This window comes from Scyliorhinus canicula, chromosome 6 (genome assembly GCF_902713615.1).
Source record: "Scyliorhinus canicula chromosome 6, sScyCan1.1, whole genome shotgun sequence".
In the NCBI taxonomy this organism is placed as follows: Eukaryota; Metazoa; Chordata; class Chondrichthyes; order Carcharhiniformes; family Scyliorhinidae; genus Scyliorhinus; species Scyliorhinus canicula.
The window spans coordinates 225,880,950-225,905,263 of NC_052151.1; the positions used below are offsets into that span (position 1 = coordinate 225,880,950).

Consider the following 24,314-nt stretch of genomic DNA (forward strand, 5'->3'; position numbering starts at 1 on the left):
CTCACTCACTCACTCTCTCTCTCACACACTCTCTCTCACACACTCACTCTCTCACACTCTCTCACACACTTACTCTCTCACACTCTCTCTCACACTCTCTCACACTCTCTCTCACACTCTCTCTCACACACTCCCTCTCACACTCTCTCTCTCGCACACTCTCTCTCACACACTCTCACACATTCTCTCTCTCACGCATTCTCTCTCTCACACTCTCGCTCTCTCTCACACACTCACTCTCACACTCTCTCACACACTCTCACTCTCTCTCTCACACACTCTCTCACACACTCTCTCTCACACACCCTCTCACACTCTCTCACTCTCTCTCACACACACTCTCTCTCACTCTCTCTCACACTCTCTCTCTCTCTCTCTCTCACACACACTCTCTCTCACACTCTCTCTCACTCTCTCTCTCTCTCTCGCTCTCTCTCTCTCACACTCTCTCTCTCTCTCTCTCACACTCTCTCTCTCACTCTCTCTCTCTCACTCTCTCTCTCTCACTCTCTCTCTCACATTCTCTCTCACATTCTCTCTCACATTCTCTCATTCACTCACTCTCGCACACTCACTCTCTCCCTCACACTCTCTCACAGTCACTCACTCTCTCCCTCACACTCTCACTCACACAGTCACTCACTCTCTCGCACACTCACTCTCTCTCACTCTCACACACTCGCTCTCACATTCTCTCACACACACTCACTAAGTCACTCTCTCACTCGCACTCTCACACTCACTCTTACGCACACACTGTCACTTATTCTCTCACACTCACACATACACTCTCTCACACTCACTCTCTCATACACTCACTCACACTCTCTCTCACAATCCCTCTCTCTCACACACTCTCTCACTCACTCTCACACACTCACTCTCTCCCCCTCACACTCACACACTCGCTCTCACATTCTCTCTCTCTCACACACACTCACTAAGTCACTCTCTCACTCGCACTCTCTCTCACACTCACTCTCTTACGCACACACTGTCACTTACTCTCTCACACACACACACACTCTCACAATCCCTCTCACTCACACTCTCCCTCTCACACTCTCTCACACTCATTCGCTCTCTAAATGTGACAGTTAGCTTTCGCCGATTCATCACGGAAGCTTCTGAAAATTTAGATGCGCTGACCTCAGAACTCTTGGGCTCGGCCTGACCTCTGAACTGGAGTTACCTTAAGACAGGGCAGCTCGTGCAAAGCCTCCCGGGCAAACCCCAGCGAGCTTTAATGAGTCGGTAACCAGCTGAGCGAAAACATCTGAAATCGCTGCTTAATTTGTTCCTCAAAGTCTTCTTTGAAAGGTGAGTACCTCCCGAGGAATACCCGGAAAACTGGGAAACGCGGTTAATTGCTGAAAAGAGAGACGTGGTTTGCCACCATCTTCCCTCCTGCCGCCTGTCGGGACAAGTACAAGAGTGCCAAAGTTCAGAGCCAAAAATGACAGGAGGGAAAAGGGGGGGGACTGGTTGGCATGGCGACTCTTGATCAGCCAGGGTGTAACAATGGCGGGAGCAAGGGCTCTCCCAGGTTCCTGGGTTATCCCTACGACTGGGCAGCACTTACTGAACAATCAGAGCATTGTGCCGGGAACTAGGATAATCTGTGTCTTTACCCTTCCCTTTTGGGGAACAAATCTGACTCGAGGAAAAGGCTGCCTCCACATTCCTCCTTCCCTCGATACGTGAATTAATTAATGATTCCAGCCCCGTCTAAAACAACCCGTCCAGGGAGAACTTCTATCCTCTGAATTTGACCCCCATTTCAGCCTCTTTCATAGATTATCATAGAATTTACAGTGCAGAAGGACGCCATTCGGCCCATCGAGTCTGCACCGGCTCTTGGAAAGAGCACCCTACCCAAGGTCAACATCACCCTATCCCCATAACCCAGTAACCCCACCCAACACTGAGGGCAATTTTGGACACTAAGGGCAATTTATCATGGCCAATCCACCTAACCTGCACGTCTTTTGGGCTGTGGGAGGAAACCGGAGCACCCGGAGGAAACCCACGCACCCACGGGGAGGACGTGCAGACTCCGCACAGACAGTGACCCAAGCCGGAATCGAACCTGGGACCCTGGAGCTGTGAAGCAATTGTGCTACCCACAATGCTACCGTGCTGCCCATTTATTTCCCCTTAATCTTTCCCCTTTTAATCTTTTACAGACAGGGGAGCAAACTTTTGTAATTTTCTAAGTTGGAAGCACGATAGCTTCACCTTGGCGAGCTGTGGTGGAAACTTTTTTTAAAAACTACATAAAGTTGGCTCATGGAATGTGGGCCTTGCTGGCAAGAACTGTGTTTATTGTCCACCTCTAATTGGCACGGGACCAATGCAGGAATGCCAAATTTCAGACAGTGGTAGCTGTAAAGATGTTGTACTGGTTTTCATACCCTTGCAATGATTCTCCAATCTTTCCTGGCGGCAGCTGTCCTCGGGAACAGAGAGTACCTTCTCCACCGTGTTACAATTTCAACCATTGGAACCAGATGGAATATAATGTTGACAAATGTGAGGTTATCCATTTTGGTAGGAATAACAGCAAACGGGATTATTATTTAAATGATAAAATATTAAAGCATGCTGCTGTGCAGAGAGACCTGGGTGTGCTAGTGCATGAGTCACAGAAAGTTGGTTTACAAGTGCAACGGGTGATTCAGAAAGCGAATGGAATTTTGTCCTTCATTGCTAGAGGGATGGAGTTTAAGACTAGGGAGGTTATGTTGCAATTGTATAAGGTGTTAGTGAGGCCACACCTGGAGTATTGTTTTCAGTTTTGGTCTCCTTACCTGAGAAAGGACGTACTGGCACTGGAGGGTGTGCAGAGGAGATTCACTAGGTTAATCCCAGAGCTGAAGGGGTTGGATTACGAGCAGAGGTTGAGTAGACTGGGACTGTACTCATTGGAATTTAGAAGGATGAGGGTGGATCTTATCGAAACATATAAAATTATGAAGGGAATAGATAGGATAGATGCGGGCAGGTTGTTTCCACTGGCGGGTGAAAGCAGAACTAGGGGGCATAGCCACAAAATAAGGGGAAGTAGATTTAGGACTGAGTTTAGGAGGAACTTCTTCACCCAAAGGGTTGTGAATCTATGGAATTCCTTGCCCAGTGAAGCAGTTGAGGCTCCTTCATTACATGTTTTTAAGATAAAGATAGATAGTTTTTTGAAGAATAAAGGGATTAAGGGTTATGGTGTTCAGGCCGGAAAGTGGAGCTGAGTCCACAAAAGATCAGCCATGATCTCATTGAATGGCGGAGCAGGCTCGAGGGGCCAGATGGCCGACTCCTGCTCCTAGTTCTTATGTTCATTGGTGGTCGGGCCCGGTCAAGGATTTTTCTTTTCAACTCCTTTTTTTTTTGTTTTCTGCCTCCGACCTCAGGTTCTGCTTCCTCGCATCGGCTGGCCGACATGAAGTCGGCGGTCCTCTCGCTCACCATCACCATCACGCAGTGCATCCTCTTCTCGATCTGTGCTGCCATCCCCGTGCTACCAGTTCAGTACTTCACCTTCGTGCTGCAGGTGATCAACCGCTCGTTCTTGTACGGAGGACACGCCGCGTTTACCGCCATTGGGTAAGTTCGCCCGTGACGCCCCCCCCCCCCCCCCCCCCCCCCCCCCCCCCGGCCCAGCGACGTTTGACCTGGTTCCCGAATTCGTCTCGGGCAGTGGCGCGAAACGGGCAGCTGTTGAGCTGCCACCTACATGCAGCGCCGGGTATTCAATGCTCCCTCTCTCAGATTGGCAAAGGCAGTCAGGATGATGAGTTCATAATGTTTTGGGGAACAGGTTCTTGCAGCACTATCCAGGGGACAGGTTTTTCTGGTCAGGTAATGTGCAGTGAGATAGGATTAATTAGTGACCCCATCCTTAGGTAGCAGTGATCATAACGTGATTGAATTTCTCGTGCAATTTAAGGAACGGAAGATTGGATCTAAGACTAGTGTGGTAAGCTTAAATAAGGGCAATGGCGAGGGTCTGAAGCCCGAACTGGCGATAGCGAACCGGGAAAGTGGATTGAAAGATGGGTCCGTAGTGATGCAGCGGCAGACATTTTAAGGAGATGTTTCGGGCTACTCGGCAAAGATATGTCACAGCGGGGAAAGGAGACTCTACGGGAAGGATCTACATTGTGACGAAGGAAATTAAGGATCGTATCAAACGGAAAGAAAAAGCGCATAATTCTGCAATAATATGCGGCATTTGTGAAGATTGTGCAAAATACAAAGAACAGCAGAGAATGACGAAAGATTTAAGGAGGAGGGAGAAATTAGAGTACGAGAGAAAGCCAGCTAGAAACATGAAAACAAGAGTTTCTCCAGGGATTTAAAATGGGACAAGAGTAAAGTGAGCGTTGGTCTTCCAGAGAGTTGATTGATATTTATTGTCACATGTACCGAAGTACAGTGAAAAGTATTTTTCTGTGGCCAAGGGAACGTGCACAGTACGTACATAGTAGACAAAAGAATAATCAACAGAGTACATTGACAAACGGTACATCGACAAATAGTGATTCGTTACAGTGCGGAACAAGGGCTAAACAAGAGCAGCATAGGGCGTCATGAATAGTGTTCTTACAGGGAACAGATCAGTCCAAGGGGGAGTCGTTGAGGAGTCTGGTAGCTGTGGGGAAGAAGCTGTTCCTCTGTCTGGATGTGCAGGTCTTCAGACTTCTGTACCTTCTGCCTGATGGAAGGGTCTGGAAGAAGGCAATGCCTGGGTGGGAGGGGTCTCTGATAATGCTGTCTGCCTTCCTGAGGCAGCGGGAGGTGTAGACAAGAATCACTGTGTGAGTGGCAAGCTTGTGTGATACGTTGCTAGAGGTATGGAGTTTTAGACTAGGGAGGTTATGTAGCAATTGTATAAGGTGTTAGTGAGGCCACACCTGGAGTATTGTGTTCAGTTTTGGTCTCCTTACTTGAGAAAGGACGTACTGGCACTGGAGGGTGTGCAGAGGAGATTCACTAGGTTAATCCCAGAGCTGAAGGGGTTGGATTATGAGGAGAGGTTGAGTAGACTGGGACTGTAATCGTTGGAATTTAGAAGGATGAGGGGGGATCTTATAGAAACATTTAAAATTATGAAGGGAATAGATAGGATAGATGCGGGCAGGTTATTTCCACTGGCAGGTGATTGCAGAACTAGGGGACATAGCCTCAAAATAAGGGGAAGTAGATTTAGGACTGAGTTTAGGAGGAACTTCTTCACCCTAAGGGTTGTGAATCTATGGAATTCCTTGCCCAGTGAAGCAGTTGAGGCTCCTTCATTACATGTTTTTAAGGTAAAGATAGATAGTTTTTTGAAGAAAAAAGGGATTAAGGGTTATGGTGTTCGGGCCGGAAAGTGGAGCTGAGTCCACAAAAGATCAGCCATGATCCCATTGAATAGCGGAGCAGGCTCGAGGGGCCAGATGGCCGACTCCTGCTCCTAGTTCTTATGTTCTTCTTATGTTGGGCATACTCTGCAGTTTCTTGCCATCCTGGAAGGAGCAGTTGCCATACCAGGCTGTGATGCAGCCGGATAGGATGTTCTCTATCGCACATCGGTAGAAGTTTGTGAGAGTCGATGCAAATTTCTTTAGCTTCCGTCGGAAGTGGAGACGTTGTTGGGCCTGCGGAGTTGGTGGTGGACTAATAAGGAAATGGTGGATGAATTGAACAGATATGATTTCGTCTGTCTTCACTTGAGGAGGATACAAATAACACCCCAGCAATGATTGTGTCAGGAGGGGAAAGGGAGGAAGGAATATGAAACGATTGCAGTCACCAGAGAAGGGATACTGAGAAACCATTGGAACTAAAAGCTGCCAAGTCCCCAGGCGTTCCGATGGATTCCATCTTTAAAGAAGAGGCACCTGATATGGTTGGCTTTAATTTTCCAAACCCACATTCCGAAGAGGTTCCATCGGATTGGAAAATGCGAGGCGGCGAATCTATTCGAGAAAGGGTGGAGGCAGAAAGCGGGAGACTAACAGGGAAGTTGGCTTACACATCTACGACTGGGATGGTGTTCCAATCTGTTATGAAGTCAATTCCAGCCGGGAACTTCAGTGCAATCCGGCAGAGTCACGGTGGCTTTGTGAAAGGCAAATCGTGGCAAAACTTTGAATATATTCAGGAGGCGGCTGGATACTAGCACTTGGGGAGAACGGGATCAAAGGCTGCGGGGAGACAGCAGGATTAGGCTATTGAGTTGGATGATCAGCCGTGATCGTGATGAATGGCGAAGCAGGCTCGAAGGGCCAAAGGGCCTCCTCCTGCTCCTATCTTCTATGTATATGTTTGACAAGGTCATTGGAGTTCTTTAAGAAAGTGACAAGAGATAGAGGAGAACCTGTGGATGTGCTGCACTTCAGGCATTTGACATATGCAAAATAAGAACTCGTGTGAGGGCGGGAAGGGTAACGTATCAGCAAGGATGATGATTGGCTGGCGAACAGGAAACCGCGAGTCGGCATAAATAGGGTTGCGACGGTGCTGGGCCGGAGGGATCAGTGACACAGCTTGAACCGTTTTATAATTTCTATAAACGACTTGGATGAAGGGTTTGAATGGTTGCTAAAGAGCCAAAGATAGGTAGGAAAGTAAGTCATGAAGAGGACTTAAGGAGCCTGCAAAGGGTGAAGTGAGGGGACAGAAAGCGAGGGTGAAGTGAGTGGAGAAAAATCTGTCAGGAGACGGATGATGGGGGGGGGGGGGGAGTGAGCATGTCCACCTTGGCTGAAGAGCAGCAGTGTGCGATTTAAACGGAGAGAGAGATCTCTGAGCCCCCGGGGGGGGGGGGACATGGATGGCCACTGGTGAAGTTATTCCGCTGGGACCAGCCAGCGATGGGGAATGTTGCCGTCTATTGCCAGGGGATTGGAATGGAAAGGGACGTTTTGCTCCACGTGCTCAGGGCAGTAGCGAGACCACATCTGGAACACTGTGTGCGGTTTTGGTCTCCTGATTTAAGGAAAAGGAGAGGGCTGCATTCAAAGTAGTTCCGAGCAGGTTTGCTTGACTTCGGGAGGATTGGCTGGACCTGTATCAATCGTTGGAGCTCAGAGGAGTGGGAAATGATCTTATTGAAGCACATAAAATGCTGAGGGGCTCATGACGGCGTGGGGGGGGGGGGGGGAAGAGGGGTTGCTGAGAGGGTTAGTTCCCCTCGAGGGAGGGATTCGAATTAGGGGGACAAGCTAAGTCAGAGATGAGGAGAAATATTTTCTTCCCAGAGTTGGGGGGGGGGGGGGGGGTGGGGGGGAGAGACGCGGAGTCCATGTGGAGCAGACGCACAGGCAGGCATGGAGTAGATGGGCTGAGTGGCTTCGAATACTCTGACGCTGCTCTCAATCTCCCCCCCCCCCCCCCCCCCAGGTTCCCTCCCTGCCACTTTGGGAAAATCTACGGCATGCTGATGAGTCTCTCCGCAGTTATCTCTCTACTGCAGTACGCTTGCTTCGCCCTGGTCAAAGGACCCATGCATGGAAACCCAATATATGTAAGTATCAACGTTACCATCGACTCTCGGGAATCCTCGTGTCTCCCACCCAGCCTCCTGTGAATCGGCGATTCCCGTTCACTTGATGCAAACTCATATACTCTCTCTCTCTCTCTCTCTCTCTCGTTTACTTACAGATCAACATTGGATTCATCGTCCTGGTATCAGTAGCCTATATCCACCCCATCAACGTCTACTTCCACTGCCGACAGGAAACTCAGCTGAGGGAAGCAGCGAAGACCCTTCAAGTCGAAGTGCTGGCCGTGGGAGAGAAGGACAGTCCGTCCAGCGAAACAGATATCTGAGCTGGACCCTTATTTGGGATGAGAGTTGGTGGGGCTGAGGGGAGGGGTGGAGATGGGGAGGGGAGGGGGGGAGGTTAAGTTGGGGGTCAGGGCAGGCTGACCAATTCCAGTTTCCCAGGGCAGCAGAGGATGTCCGAAGATGAGGTCAAACAGAGACGAGCAATCCCTGTTAATTCTTATTGGGCACTTTTATGTTTTGTTCTTGTTGTTTTACATACCAGTAGATGTTTCTCTTCCCCTCTCATTCCCTTTCTGCTTCAACCCTTTGCCCTCAACCTTTCGTCCATTTAACCCCCTCTCTCCCTTTTCCCCTCTGCCCCTCAGTTTCTTCCCCTCTCTCTTGTTCTCCCCCCCACTTTCTTCTTTTCCCCACCCGCTCTCCTCTGCACAGTAACTCCCAGTGTGATACGGAGACCGGAACTACGCACGGTGACTCCCAGTGTTATATGGAGACCGGAACTATGCACAGTGACTCCCAGTGTGATACAGAGACCGGAACTGCACACAGTGACTCCCAGTGTGATACAGAGACCGGAACTGTGCACAGTGACTCCTAGTGTGATACAGAGACCAGAACTGCACACAGTGACTCCCAGTGTGATACAGAGACCGGAACTGTGCACAGTGACTCCCAGTGTGATGCAGAGACCGGAACTGTGCACAGTGACTCCCAGTGTGATACAGAGACAGGAACTGTGCACAGTGACTCCCAGTGTGATACAGAGACCGGAACTGTGCACAGTGACTCCCAGTGTGATACAGAGACAGGAACTGCACACAGTGACTCCCAGTGTGATACAGAGACAGGAACTGCACACAGTGACTCCCAGTGTGATACAGAGACAGGAACTGTGCACAGTGACTCCCAGTGTGATACAGAGACCGGAACTGTGCACAGTGACTCCCAGTGTGATACAGAGACAGGAACTGCACACAGTGACTCCCAGTGTGATACAGAGACAGGAACTGCACACAGTGACTCCCAGTGTGATTTGAAGACTGGAACTGTTACCCAGCTCCTTTATGAAGGAACCACAGCTTATAAAAACTCATTCATTCAGCACTTGCGACGGCAGAATGGAGCAAAACCCTGCCCGGGCAACCAAGTTTTTTATTAAAACAATATTCAGCAACATCGGCAAAGGTGACAGCCAATTGATGCACAGCAGGACCTCCCGGAAACAGCAACCAGCAGAGAACCAGCTTTGTGTCATGTCGTGATGTTGTTTGAACGATAATTATCGCGGTTGTGGATGCCAGGGAGAACTCGCCGCCCCAGCTCCTCTTTCAACCACTGCCGTGAGATTTACTCCGCCCAGAGAACGGGGTGCCGGTGGGGATATTGGTTCAGCATTTCACGAGGAGCGAGTAAGGGATGTGACCGATTTCCCGGGCCGGGAGCCAGCACTGATTCGTTTCCTCAAGATTTGGAAAACTATTCAGAGTTTTTATTTTTGTAAATAATTCTTCATCTCCGTTTTTAACGACCGAAGTAGAGACTTGAAGATCGAGCACATTTTTTGATTGTTGCCCCTGTTGAACCTGTTCCGTGTCTGCAGAATTCCAGGCACCAGTATTATCCCAACCAAGTTCCTTTTGCTTTTCAGCGTTTCATTTTAGTCAGAAAATAAAATTTCTACGCTCTAATTATTCCCGAATCTCTCTCTTTTATTTTCAGCAGGTGCCCAATGCAGCACGGGTTAGATACAGTGTAGAGCTCCCTCTACATTACCCTGACAGTGTGTCCCCCACTTTATACCCAGTGTCAGCATCGAGCTCTCCCAGGACAGGTACAGCACGGGTTAGATACAGTGTAGAGCTCCCTCTACATTACCCTGACAGTGTGTCCCCCACTTTATACCCAGTGTCAGCATCGAGCTCTCCCAGGACAGGTACAGCACGGGTTAGATACAGTGTAGAGCTCCCTCTACATTACCCTGACAGTGTGTACCCCACTTTATACCCAGTGTCAGCATCGAGCTCTCCCAGGACAGGGACAGCACGGGTTAGATACAGTGTAGAGCTCCCTCTACATTACCCTGACAGTGTCCCCCCCACTTTATACCCAGTGTCAGCATCGAGCTCTCCCAGGACAGGTACAGCACGGGTTAGATACAGTGTAGAGCTCCCTCTACATTACCCTGACAGTGTGTCCCCCACTTTATACCCAGTGTCAGCATCGAGCTCTCCCAGGACAGGTACAGCACGGGTTAGATACAGTGTAGAGCTCCCTCTACATTACCCTGACAGTGTGTCCCCCACTTTATACCCAGTGTCAGCATCGAGCTCTCCCAGGACAGGTACAGCACGGGTTAGATACAGTGTAGAGCTCCCTCTACATTACCCTGACAGTGTGTCCCCCACTTTATACCCAGTGTCAGCATCGAGCTGTCCCAGGACAGGTACAGCACGGGTTAGATACAGTGTAGAGCTCCCTCTACATTACCCTGACAGTGTGTCCCCTACTTTATACCCAGTGTCAGCATCGAGCTCTCCCAGGACAGGTACAGCACGGGTTAGATACAGTGTAGAGCTCCCTCTACATTACCCTGACAGTGTGTACCCCCACTTTATACCCAGTGTCAGCATCGAGCTCTCCCAGGACAGGTACAGCACGGGTTAGATACAGTGTAGAGCTCCCTCTACATTACCCTGACAGTGTGTCCCCCACTTTATACCCAGTGTCAGCATCGAGCTCTCCCAGGACAGGTACAGCACGGGTTAGATACAGTGTAGAGCTCCCTCTACATTACCCTGACAGTGTCCCCCACTTTATACCCAGTGTCAGCATCGAGCTGTCCCAGGACAGGTACAGCACGGGTTAGATACAGTGTAGAGCTCCCTCTACATTACCCTGACAGTGTGTACCCCACTTTATACCCAGTGTCAGCATCGAGCTGTCCCAGGACAGGTACAGCACGGGTTAGATACAGTGTAGAGCTCCCTCTACATTACCCTGACAGTGTGTCCCCCACTTTATACCCAGTGTCAGCATCGAGCTCTCCCAGGACAGGTACAGCACGGGTTAGATACAGTGTAGAGCTCCCTCTACATTACCCTGACAGTGTCCCCCACTTTATACCCAGTGTCAGCATCGAGCTCTCCCAGGACAGGTACAGCACGGGTTAGATACAGTGTAGAGCTCCCTCTACATTACCCTGACAGTGTGTCGCCCACTTTATACCCAGTGTCAGCATCGAGCTCTCCCAGAACAGGTACAGCATGAGTTAGATACAGTGCAGAGCACCCTCGACATTACCCTGACAGTGTGTCCCCCACTTTATACCCAGTGTCAGCATCGAGCTCTCCCAGGACAGGTACAGCACGGGTTAGATACAGTGTAGAGCTCCCTCTACATTACCCTGACAGTGTGTCCCCCACTTTAGACCCAGTGTCAGCATCGAGCTCTCCCAGGACACATTACCCTGACAGTGTCAAAGAACAAAGAAAATTACAGCACAGGAACAGGCCCTTCGGCCCTCCCAGCCTGAGCCGATCCAGATCCTTTATCTAAACCTGTCTCCTATTTTCCAAGGTCTACTTCCCTCTGTTCCCGGCCATTCATATACCTGTCTAGATGCACCTTAAATGATGCTATCGTGCCCGCCTCTACCACCTCCACTGGTAAAGCGTTCCAGGCACCCACCACCCTCTGCGTAAAAAACTTTCCACACACATCTCCCTTAAACTTTCCCCCTCTCACCTTGAAATCGTGACCCCTTGTAACTGACACCTCCACTCTTGGGAAAAGCTTGTTGCTATCCACCCTGTCCATACCTCTCATAATTTTGTAGACCTCAATCAGGTCCCCCCTCAACCTCCGTCTTTCCAATGAAAACAATCCTAATCTACTCAACCTTTCTTCATAGCTAGCACCCTCCATACCAGGCAACATCCTGGTGAACCTCCTCTGCACCCTCTCCAAGGCATCCATATCCTTCTGGTAATGTGGCGACCAGAACTGCACGCAGTATTCCAAATGTGGCCGAACCAAAGTCCTATACAACTGTAACATGACCTGCCAACTCTTGTACTCAATACCCCGTCCGATGAAGGCAAGCATGCTGTATGCCTTCTTGACCACTCTTATCAACCTGCGTTGCCACCTTCAGGGTACAATGGACCGGAACTCCCAGATCTCTCTGCACATCAATTTTCCCAAAGACCCTTCCATTGACCATATAGTCCGCTCTTGAATTTGATCTTCCAAAATGCATCACCTCGCATTTGCCTGGATTGAACTCCATCTGCCATTTCTCTGCCCAACTCTCCAATCTATCTATATTTTGTTGTATTCTCTGACAGTCCTCCTCGCTATCTGCAACTCCACCAATCTTAGTATCATCTGCAAACTTGGTAATCAGACCACCTATACCTTCCTCCAGGTCATTTATGTAGATCACAAACAACAGTGGTCCGAGCACTGGATCCCTGTGGAACACCACTAGTCACCTTTCTCCATTTTGAGACACTCCCTTCCACCACTACTCTCTGTCTCCTGTTGCCCAGCCAGTTCTTTATCCATCTAGCTAGTACACCCTGAACCCCATACGACTTCACTTTTTCCATCAACCTGCCATGGGAAACCTTATCAAACGCCTTACTAAAGTCCATGTATACGACATCTACAGCCCTTCCCTCATCAATTAACTTTGTCACTTCCTCAAAGAATTCTATTAGGTTTGTAAGACATGACCTTCCCTGCACAAAACCATGCTGCCTATCACTGATAAGTCTATTTTCTTCCAGATGTGAATAGATCCTATCCCTCAGTATCTTCTCCAACAGTTTGCCTACCACTGACGTCAAGCTCACAGGTCTATAATTCCCTGGATTATCCCTGCTACCCTTCTTAAACAAAGGGACAACATTAGCAATTCTCCAGTCCTCCGGGACCTCACCCGTGCTCAAGGATGTTCAAAGATATCTGTTCAGGCCCCAGCTATTTCGGCACTCGCTTCCCTCAGTAACCTGGGATAGATCCCATCCGGTCCTGGGGACTTGTCCACCTTAATGTCTTTTAGAATACCCAAAACTTCCCCCTTCCTTATGACAACTTGATCGAGAGTATTTAAACATCCATCCCTAGACTCAACATCCATCCTGTCCCTCTCCTTTGTGAATACCGATGCAAAGTATTCATTAAGAATCTCACCCATTTCCTCTGAGTGCACGCATAAATTTCCTCTTTTGTCTTTAAGTAGGCCAATCCTAGTTACCCTCTTGCTCCTTACATACGAATAAAATGCTTTGGGATTTTCCTTAACCCTGTTAGCCAAAGATATTTCATGACGCCTTTTAGCCCTCTTTATTGCGCGTTTGAGATTCATCCTACTTTCCCGATATTCCTCTAAAGCTTCATCAGTTTTGAGTTGCCTCGATCCTATCTATGCTTCCTTTTTCATCTTAGCTAGTCTCACAATTTCACCCGTCATCCATGGTTCCCTAATCTTGCCATTTCTATCTTTCATTTTCACAGGAACATGTCTGTCCTGAACTCTAATCAATCTTTCCTTAAAAGACTTCCACATTTCAAATGTGTCTGTCCCACTTTATACCCAGTGTCAGCACCGAGCTCTCCCAGGACAGGTACAGCACGGGTTAGATACAGTGTAGAGCTCCCTCTACATTACCCTGACAGTGTGTCCCCCACTTTATACCCAGTGTCAGCATCGAGCTCTCCCAGGACAGGTACAGCACGGGTTAGATACAGTGTAGAGCTCCCTCTACATTACCCTGACAGTGTGTGTCCCACTGTATACCCAGTGTCAGCATCGAGCTGTCCCAGGACAGGTACAGCACGGGTTAGATACAGTGTAGAGCTCCCTCTACATTACCCTGACAGCGTGTGGCAATCCCATAATACCCAGTGTCAGCATCGAGCTCCCTCTACATTACCCTGACAGTGTGCCCCCACATTATACCCAGTGTCAGCATCGAGCTCTCCCAGGACAGGTACAGTACGGGTTAGATACAGTGTAGAGCTCCCTCTACATTACCCTGACAGTGTGTCCCCCACATTATACCCAGTGTCAGCATCGAGCTCTCCCAGGACAGGGACAGCACAGGTTAGATACAGTGTAGAGCTCCCTCTACATTACCCTGACAGTGTGTCCCCCACATTATACCCAGTGTCAGCATCGAGCTCTCCCAGGACAGGTACAGCACAGGTTAGATACAGTGTAGAGCTCCCTCTACATTACCCTGACAGTGTGTCCCCCACATTATACCCAGTGTCAGCATCAAGCTCTCCCAGGACAGGGACAGCACGGGTTAGATACAGTGTAGAGCTCCCTCTACATTACCCTGACAGTGTGTCGCCCACTTTATACCCAGTGTCAGCATCGAGCTCTCCCAGAACAGGTACAGCATGAGTTAGATACAGTGTAGAGCTCCCTCTACATTACCCTGACAGTGTGTCGCCCACTTTATACCCAGTATCAGCATCGAGCGCTCCCAGGACAGGTACAGCACGGGTTAGATACAGTGTAGAGCTCCCTCTACATTACCCTGACAGTGTGTCCCCCACTTTAGACCCAGTGTCAGCATCGAGCTCTCCCAGGACACATTACCCTGACAGTGTCAAAGAACAAAGAAAATTACAGCACAGGAACAGGCCCTTTGGCCCTCCCAGCCTGAGCCGATCCAGATCCTTTATCTAAACCTGTCTCCTATTTTCCATGGTCTACTTCCCTCTGTTCCCGGCCATTCATATACCTTTCTAGATGCACCTTAAATGATGCTATCGTGCCCGCCTCTACCACCTCCACTGGTAAAGCGTTCCAGGCACCCACCACCTTCTGCGTGAAAAACTTTCCACACACATCTCCCTTAAACTTTCCCCCTCTCACCTTGAAATCATGACCCCTTGTAACTGACACCTCCACTCTTGGGAAAAGCTTGTTGCTATCCACCCTGTCCATACCTCTCATAATTTTGTAGACCTCAATCAGGTCCCCCCTCAACCTCCGTCTTTCCAATGAAAACAATCCTAATCTACTCAACCTTTCTTCATAGCTAGCACCCTCAATACCAGGCAACATCCTGGTGAACCTCCTCTGCACCCTCTCCAAGGCATCCACATCCTTCTGGTAATGTGGCGACCAGAACTGCACGCAGTATTCCAAATGTGGCCGAACCAAAGTCCTATACAACTGTAACATGACCTGCCAACTCTTGTACTCAATACCCCGTCCGATGAAGGCAAGCATGCTGTATGCCTTCTTGACCACTCTATCAACCTGCGTTGCCACCTTCAGGGTACAACGGACCTGAACTCCCAGATCTCTCTGCACATCAATTTTCCCCAAGACCCTTCCATTGACCATATAGTCCGCTCTTGAATTTGATCTTCCAAAATGCATCACCTCGCATTTGCCTGGATTGAACTCCATCTGCCATTTCTCTGCCCAACTCTCCAATCTATCTATATTTTGTTGTATTCTCTGACAGTCCTCCTCGCTATCTGCAACTCCACCAATCTTAGTATCATCTGCAAACTTGGTAATCAGACCACCTATACCTTCCTCCAGGTCATTTATGTAGATCACAAACAACAGTGGTCCGAGCATGGATCCCTGTGGAACACCACTAGTCACCTTTCTCCATTTTGAGACACTCCCTTCCACCACTACTCTCTGTCTCCTGTTGCCCAGCCAGTTCTTTATCCATCTAGCTAGTACACCCTGAACCCCATACGACTTCACTTTTTCCATCAACCTGCCATGGGAAACCTTATCAAACGCCTTACTAAAGTCCATGTATACGACATCTACAGCCCTTCCCTCATCAATTAACTTTATCACTTCCTCAAAGAATTCTATTAGGTTTGTAAGACATGACCTTCCCTGCACAAAACCATGCTGCCTATCACTGATAAGTCTATTTTCTTCCAGATGTGAATAGATCCTATCCTTCAGTATCTTCTCCAACAGTTTGCCTACCACTGACGTCAAGCTCACAGGTCTATAATTCCCTGGATTATCCCTGCTACCCTTCTTAAACAAAGGGACAACATTAGCAATTCTCCAGTCCTCCGGGACCTCACCCGTGCTCAAGGATGTTCAAAGATATCTGTTCAGGCCCCAGCTATTTCGGCCCTCGCTTCCCTCTGTAACCTGGGATAGATCCCATCCGGTCCTGGGCACTTGTCCACCTTAATGTCTTTTAGAATACCCAAAACTTCCCCCTTCCTTATGACAACTTGACCGAGAGTATTTAAACATCCATCCCTAGCCTCAACATCCGTCCTGTCCCTCTCCTTTGTGAATACCGATGCAAAGTATTCATTAAGAATCTCACCCATTTCCTCTGAGTCCACGCATAAATTTCCTCCTTTGTCTTTAAGTGGGCCAATCCTTTCTCTAGTTACCCTCTTGCTCCTTACATACGAATAAAATGCTTTGGGATTTTCCTTAACCCTGTTAGCCAAAGATATTTCATGACGCCTTTTAGCCCTCTTTATTGCGCGTTTGAGATTCATCCTACTTTCCCGATATTCCTCTAAAGCTTCATCAGTTTTGAGTTGCCTCGATCCTATCTATGCTTCCTTTTTCATCTTAGCTAGTCTCACAATTTCACCCGTCATCCATGGTTCCCTAATCTTGCCATTTCTATCTTTCATTTTCACAGGAACATGTCTGTCCTGAACTCTAATCAATCTTTCCTTAAAAGACTTCCACATTTCAAATGTGTCTGTCCCACTTTATACCCAGTGTCAGCATCGAGCTTTCCCAGGACAGGTACAGCACGGGTTAGATACAGTGTAGAGCTCCCTCTACATTACCCTGACAGTGTGTCCCCCACTTTATACCCAGTGTCAGCATCGAGCTCTCCCAGGACAGGTACAGCACGGGTTAGATACAGTGTAGAGCTCCCTCTACATTACCCTGACAGTGTGTGTCCCACTGTATACCCAGTGTCAGCATCGAGCTGTCCCAGGACAGGTACAGCACGGGTTAGATACAGTGTAGAGCTCCCTCTACATTACCCTGACAGCGTGTGGCAATCCCATAATACCCAGTGTCAGCATCGAGCTCCCTCTACATTACCCTGACAGTGTGCCCCCACATTATACCCAGTGTCAGCATCGAGCTCTCCCAGGACAGGTACAGCACGGGTTAGATACAGTGTAGAGCTCCCTCTACATTACCCTGACAGTGTGTCCCCCACTTTATAACCAGTGTCAGCATCGAGCTCTCCTAGGACAGGTACAGCACGGGTTAGATACAGTGTAGAGCTCCCTCTACATTACCCTGACAGTGTGTCCCCCAATTTATAACCAGTGTCAGCATCGAGCTCTCCTAGGACAGGTACAGCACGGGTTAGATACAGTGTAGAGCTCCCTCTACATTACCCTGACAGTGTGTCCCCCAATTTCCACTCAGTATCAGCATCGAGCTGTCCCAGGACAGGTACAGCACGGGTTAGATACAGTGTAGAGCTCCCTCTACATTACCCTGACAGTGTGTCCCCCACTTTATACCCAGTGTCAGCATCGAGCTGTCCCAGGACAGGTACAGCACGGGTTAGATACAGTGTAGAGCTCCCTCTACATTACCCTGACAGTGTGTCCCCCACTTTATACCCAGTGTCAGCATCGAGCTCTCCCAGGACAGGTACAGCACGGGTTAGATACAGTGTAGAGCTCCCTCTACATTACCCTGACAGTGTGTCCCCCACTTTATACCCAGTGTCAGCATCGAGCTCTCCCAGGACAGGTACAGCACGGGTTAGATACAGTGTAGAGCTCCCTCTACATTACCCTGACAGTGTGTACCCCACTTTATACCCAGTGTCAGCATCGAGCTCTCCCAGGACAGGTACAGCACGGGTTAGATACAGTGTAGAGCTCCCTCTACATTACCCTGACAGTGTGTCCCCCACTTTATACCCAGTGTCAGCATCGAGCTGTCCCAGGACAGGTACAGCACGGGTTAGATACAGTGTAGAGCTCCCTCTACATTACCCTGACAGTGTGTCCCCCACATTATACCCAGTGTCAGCATCGAGCTCTCCCAGGACAGGTACAGCACGGGTTAGATACAGTGTAGAGCTCCCTCTACATTACCCTGACAGCGTGTGGCAATCCCATAATACCCAGTGTCAGCATCGAGCTCCCTCTACATTACCCTGACAGTGTGCCCCCACATTATACCCAGTGTCAGCATCGAGCTCTCCCAGGACAGGTACAGCACGGGTTAGATACAGTGTAGAGCTCCCTCTACATTACCCTGACAGTGTGTCCCCCACTTTATACCCAGTGTCAGCATCGAGCTCTCCCAGGACAGGTACAGCACGGGTTAGATACAGTGTAGAGCTCCCTCTACATTACCCTGACAGTGTGTCCCCCACTTTATACCCAGTGCCAGCATCGAGCTCTCCCAGGACAGGTACAGCACGGGTTAGATACAGTGTAGAGCTCCCTCTACATTACCCTGACAGTGTGTCCCCCACTTTAGACCCAGTGTCAGCATCGAGCTCTCCCAGGACACATTACCCTGACAGTGTCAAAGAACAAAGAAAATTACAGCACAGGAACAGGCCCTTCGGCCCTCCCAGCCTGAGCCGATCCAGATCCTTTATCTAAACCTGTCTCCTATTTTCCAAGGTCTACTTCCCTCTGTTCCCGGCCATTCATATACCTGTCTAGATGCACCTTAAATGATGCTATCGTGCCCGCCTCTACCACCTCCACTGGTAAAGCGTTCCAGGCACCCACCACCCTCTGCGTAAAAAACTTTCCACACACATCTCCCTTAAACTTTCCCCCTCTCACCTTGAAATCGTGACCCCTTGTAACTGACACCTCCACTCTTGGGAAAAGCTTGTTGCTATCCACCCTGTCCATACCTCTCATAATTTTGTAGACCTCAATCAGGTCCCCCCTCAACCTCCGTCTTTCCAATGAAAACAATCCTAATCTACTCAACCTTTCTTCATAGCTAGCACCCTCAATACCAGGCAACATCCTGGTGAACCTCCTCTGCACCCTCTCCAAGGCATCCACATCCTTCTGGTAATGTGGCGACCAGAACTGCACGCAGTATTCCAAATGTGGCTGAACCAAAGTCCTATACAACTGTAACATGACCTGCCAACTCTTGTACTCAATACCCCGTCCGATGAAGGCAAGCATGCTGTATGCCTTCTTGACCACTCTTATCAACCTGCGTTGCCACCTTCAGGGTACAATGGACCGGAACTCCCAGATCTCTCTGCACATCAATTTTCCCAAAGACCCTTCCATTGACCATATAGTCCGCTCTTGAATTTGATCTTCCAAAATGCATCACCTCGCATTTGCCTGGATTGAACTCCATCTGCCATTTCTCTGCCCAACTCTCCAATCTATCTATATTTGTTGTATTCTCTGACAGTCCTCCTCGCTATCTGCAACTCCACCAATCTTAGTATCATCTGCAAACTTGGTAATCAGACCACCTATACCTTCCTCCAGGTCATTTATGTAGATCACAAACAACAGTGGTCCGAGCATGGATCCCTGTGGAACACCACTAGTCACCTTTCTCCATTTTGAGACACTCCCTTCCACCACTACTCTCTGTCTCCTGTTGCCCAGCCAGTTCTTTATCCATCTAGCTAGTACACCCTGAACCCCATACGACTTCACTTTTTCCATCAACCTGCCATGGGAAACCTTATCAAACGCCTTACTAAAGTCCATGTATACGACATCTACAGCCCTTCCCTCATCAATTAACTTTGTCACTTCCTCAAAGAATTCTATTAGGTTTGTAAGACATGACCTTCCCTGCACAAAACCATGCTGCCTATCACTGATAAGTCTATTTTCTTCCAGATGTGAATAGATCCTATCCCTCAGTATCTTCTCCAACAGTTTGCCTACCACTGACGTCAAGCTCACAGGTCTATAATTCCCTGGATTATCCCTGCTACCCTTCTTAAACAAAGGGACAACATTAGCAATTCTCCAGTCCTCCGGGACCTCACCCGTGCTCAAGGATGTTCAAAGATATCTGTTCAGGCCCCAGCTATTTCGGCCCTCGCTTCCCTCAGTAACCTGGGATAGATCCCATCCGGTCCTGGGGACTTGTCCACCTTAATGTCTTTTAGAATACCCAAAACTTCCCCCTTCCTTATGACAACTTGATCGAGAGTATTTAAACATCCATCCCTAGCCTCAACATCCATCCTGTCCCTCTCCTTTGTGAATACCGATGCAAAGTATTCATTAAGAATCTCACCCATTTCCTCTGAGTGCACGCATAAATTTCCTCTTTTGTCTTTAAGTAGGCCAATCCTAGTTACCCTCTTGCTCCTTACATACGAATAAAATGCTTTGGGATTTTCCTTAACCCTGTTAGCCAAAGATATTTCATGACGCCTTTTAGCCCTCTTTATTGCGCGTTTGAGATTCATCCTACTTTCCCGATATTCCTCTAAAGCTTCATCAGTTTTGAGTTGCCTCGATCCTATCTATGCTTCCTTTTTCATCTTAGCTAGTCTCACAATTTCACCCGTCATCCATGGTTCCCTAATCTTGCCATTTCTATCTTTCATTTTCACAGGAACATGTCTGTCCTGAACTCTAATCAATCTTTCCTTAAAAGACTTCCACATTTCAAATGTGTCTGTCCCACTTTATACCCAGTGTCAGCACCGAGCTCTCCCAGGACAGGTACAGCACGGGTTAGATACAGTGTAGAGCTCCCTCTACATTACCCTGACAGTGTGTCCCCCACTTTATACCCAGTGTCAGCATCGAGCTCTCCCAGGACAGGTACAGCACGGGTTAGATACAGTGTAGAGCTCCCTCTACATTACCCTGACAGCGTGTGGCAATCCCATAATACCCAGTGTCAGCATCGAGCTCCCTCTACATTACCCTGACAGTGTGCCCCCACATTATACCCAGTGTCAGCATCGAGCTCTCCCAGGACAGGTACAGCACGGGTTAGATACAGTGTAGAGTTCCCTCTACATTACCCTGACAGTGTGTCCCCCACATTATACCCAGTGTCAGCATCGAACACTCCCAGGACAGGTACAGCACGGGTTAGATACAGTGTAGAGCTCCCTCTACATTACCCTGACAGTGTGTCCCCCACTTTATACCCAGAATCAGCATCGAGCTCTCCCAGGACAGGTACAGCACGGGTTAGATTCAGTGTAGAGCTCCCTCTACATTACCCTGACAGTGTGTACCCCATTTTATACCCAGTGTCAGCATCGAGCTCTCCCAGGACAGGTACAGCACGGGTTAGATACAGTGTAGAGCTCCCTCTACATTACCCTGACAGTGTGTCCCCCACTTTATACCCAGTGTCAGCATCGAGCTCTCCCAGAACAGGTACAGCATGAGTTAGATACAGTGTAGAGCTCCCTCTACATTACCCTGACAGTGTGTCCCCCACTTTATACCCAGTGTCAGCATCGAGCTCTCCCAGGACAGGTACAGCACGGGTTAGATACAGTGTAGAGCTCCCTCTACATTACCCTGACAGTGTGTACCCCACTTTATACCCAGTGTCAGCATCGAGCTCTCCCAGGACAGGTACAGCACGGGTTAGATACAGTGTAGAGCTCCCTCTACATTACCCTGACAGTGTGTCCCCCACTTTATACCCAGTGTCAGCATCGAGCTGTCCCAGGACAGGTACAGCACGGGTTAGATACAGTGTAGAGCTCCCTCTACATTACCCTGACAGTGTGTCCCCCACTTTATACCCAGTGTCAGCATCGAGCTCTCCCAGGACAGGTACAGCACGGGTTAGATACAGTGTAGAGCTCCCTCTACATTACCCTGACAGTGTGTCGCCCACTTTATACCCAGTATCAGCATCGAGCGCTCCCAGGACAGGTACAGCACGGGTTAGATACAGTGTAGAGCTCCCTCTACATTACCCTGACAGTGTGTCCCCCACTTTAGACCCAGTGTCAGCATCGAGCTCTCCCAGGACACATTACCCTGACAGTGTCAAAGAACAAAGAAAATTACAGCACAGGAACAGGCCCTTTGGCCCTCCCAGCCTGAGCCGATCCAGATCCTTTATCTAAACCTGTCTCCTATTTTCCATGGTCTACTTCCCTCTGTTCCCGGCCATTCATATACCTGTCTAGATGCACCTTAAATGATGCTATCGTGCCCGCCTCTACCACCTCCACTGGTAAAGCGTTCCAGGCACCCACCACCTTCTGCGTGAAAAACTTTCCACACACATCTCCCTTAAACTTTCCCCCTCTCACCTTGAAATCATGACCCCTTGTAACTGACACCTCCACTCTTGGGAAAAGCTTGTTGCTATCCACCCTGTCCATACCTCTCATAATTTTGTAGACCTCAATCAGGTCCCCCCTCAACCTCCGTCTTTCCAATGAAAACAATCCTAATCTACTCAACCTTTCTTCATAGCTAGCACCCTCAATACCAGGCAACATCCTGGTGAACCTCCTCTGCACCCTCTCTAAAGCATCCACATCCTTCTGGTAATGTGGCGACCAGAACTGCACGCAGTATTCCAAATGTGGCCGAACCAAAGTCCTATACAACTGTAACATGACCTGCCAACTCTTGTACTCAATACCCCGTCCGATGAAGGCAAGCATGCTGTATGCCTTCTTGACCACTCTATCAACCTGCGTTGCCACCTTCAGGGTACAACGGACCTGAACTCCCAGATCTCTCTGCACATCAATTTTCCCCAAGACCCTTCCATTGACCATATAGTCCGCTCTTGAATTTGATCTTCCAAAATGCATCACCTCGCATTTGCCTGGATTGAACTCCATCTGCCATTTCTCTGCCCAACTCTCCAATCTATCTATATTTTGTTGTATTCTCTGACAGTCCTCCTCGCTATCTGCAACTCCACCAATCTTAGTATCATCTGCAAACTTGGTAATCAGACCACCTATACCTTCCTCCAGGTCATTTATGTAGATCACAAACAACAGTGGTCCGAGCATGGATCCCTGTGGAACACCACTAGTCACCTTTCTCCATTTTGAGACACTCCCTTCCACCACTACTCTCTGTCTCCTGTTGCCCAGCCAGTTCTTTATCCATCTAGCTAGTACACCCTGAACCCCATACGACTTCACTTTTTCCATCAACCTGCCATGGGAAACCTTATCAAACGCCTTACTAAAGTCCATGTATACGACATCTACAGCCCTTCCCTCATCAATTAACTTTGTCACTTCCTCAAAGAATTCTATTAGGTTTGTAAGACATGACCTTCCCTGCACAAAACCATGCTGCCTATCACTGATAAGTCTATTTTCTTCCAGATGTGAATAGATCCTATCCTTCAGTATCTTCTCCAACAGTTTGCCTACCACTGACGTCAAGCTCACAGGTCTATAATTCCCTGGATTATCCCTGCTACCCTTCTTAAACAAAGGGACAACATTAGCAATTCTCCAGTCCTCCGGGACCTCACCCGTGCTCAAGGATGTTCAAAGATATCTGTTCAGGCCCCAGCTATTTCGGCCCTCGCTTCCCTCAGTAACCTGGGATAGATCCCATCCGGTCCTGGGCACTTGTCCACCTTAATGTCTTTTAGAATACCCAAAACTTCCCCCTTCCTTATGACAACTTGACCGAGAGTATTTAAACATCCATCCCTAGCCTCAACATCCGTCTTGTCCCTCTCCTTTGTGAATACCGATGCAAAGTATTCATTAAGAATCTCACCCATTTCCTCTGAGTCCACGCATAAATTTCCTCCTTTGTCTTTAAGTGGGCCAATCCTTTCTCTAGTTACCCTCTTGCTCCTTACATACGAATAAAATGCTTTGGGATTTTCCTTAACCCTGTTAGCCAAAGATATTTCATGACGCCTTTTAGCCCTCTTTATTGCGCGTTTGAGATTCATCCTACTTTCCCGATATTCCTCTAAAGCTTCATCAGTTTTGAGTTGCCTCGATCCTATCTATGCTTCCTTTTTCATCTTAGCTAGTCTCACAATTTCACCCGTCATCCATGGTTCCCTAATCTTGCCATTTCTATCTTTCATTTTCACAGGAACATGTCTGTCCTGAACTCTAATCAATCTTTCCTTAAAAGACTTCCACATTTCAAATGTGTCTGTCCCACTTTATACCCAGTGTCAGCATCGAGCTTTCCCAGGACAGGTACAGCACGGGTTAGATACAGTGTAGAGCTCCCTCTACATTACCCTGACAGTGTGACCCCCACTTTATACCCAGTGTCAGCATCGAGCTCTCCCAGGACAGGGACAGCACGGGTTAGATACAGTGTAGAGCTCCCTCTACATTACCCTGACAGTGTGTCCCCCACTTTATACCCAGTGTCAGCATCGAGCTGTCCCAGGACAGGTACAGCACGGGTTAGATACAGTGTAGAGCTCCCTCTACATTACCCTGACAGTGTGTCCCCCACTGTATACCCAGTGTCAGCATCGAGCTCTCCCAGGACAGGGACAGCATGGGTTAGATACAGTGTAGAGCTCCCTCTACATTACCCTGACAGTGTGTGTCCCACTTTATACCCAGTG

At 48.7% G+C, this 24,314-nt stretch overlaps 1 protein-coding gene across 1 annotated transcript in view; it reads left to right on the plus strand.

Moving 5' to 3' along the window:
• slc43a1b (solute carrier family 43 member 1b) overlaps positions 1–7,863 on the plus strand; it is a 181,058-nt gene extending 173,195 nt beyond the window's left edge. The window contains exons 13-15 of the mRNA XM_038801165.1: positions 3,254–3,600; positions 7,384–7,507; positions 7,645–7,863. Of these exons, the coding sequence (XP_038657093.1) occupies positions 3,254–3,600; positions 7,384–7,507; positions 7,645–7,812 (639 nt within the window). The 3' untranslated portion in view covers positions 7,813–7,863. The remainder of the gene's footprint in view (positions 1–3,253; positions 3,601–7,383; positions 7,508–7,644) is intronic.
• Positions 7,864–24,314: the final 16,451 nt, after the last annotated feature.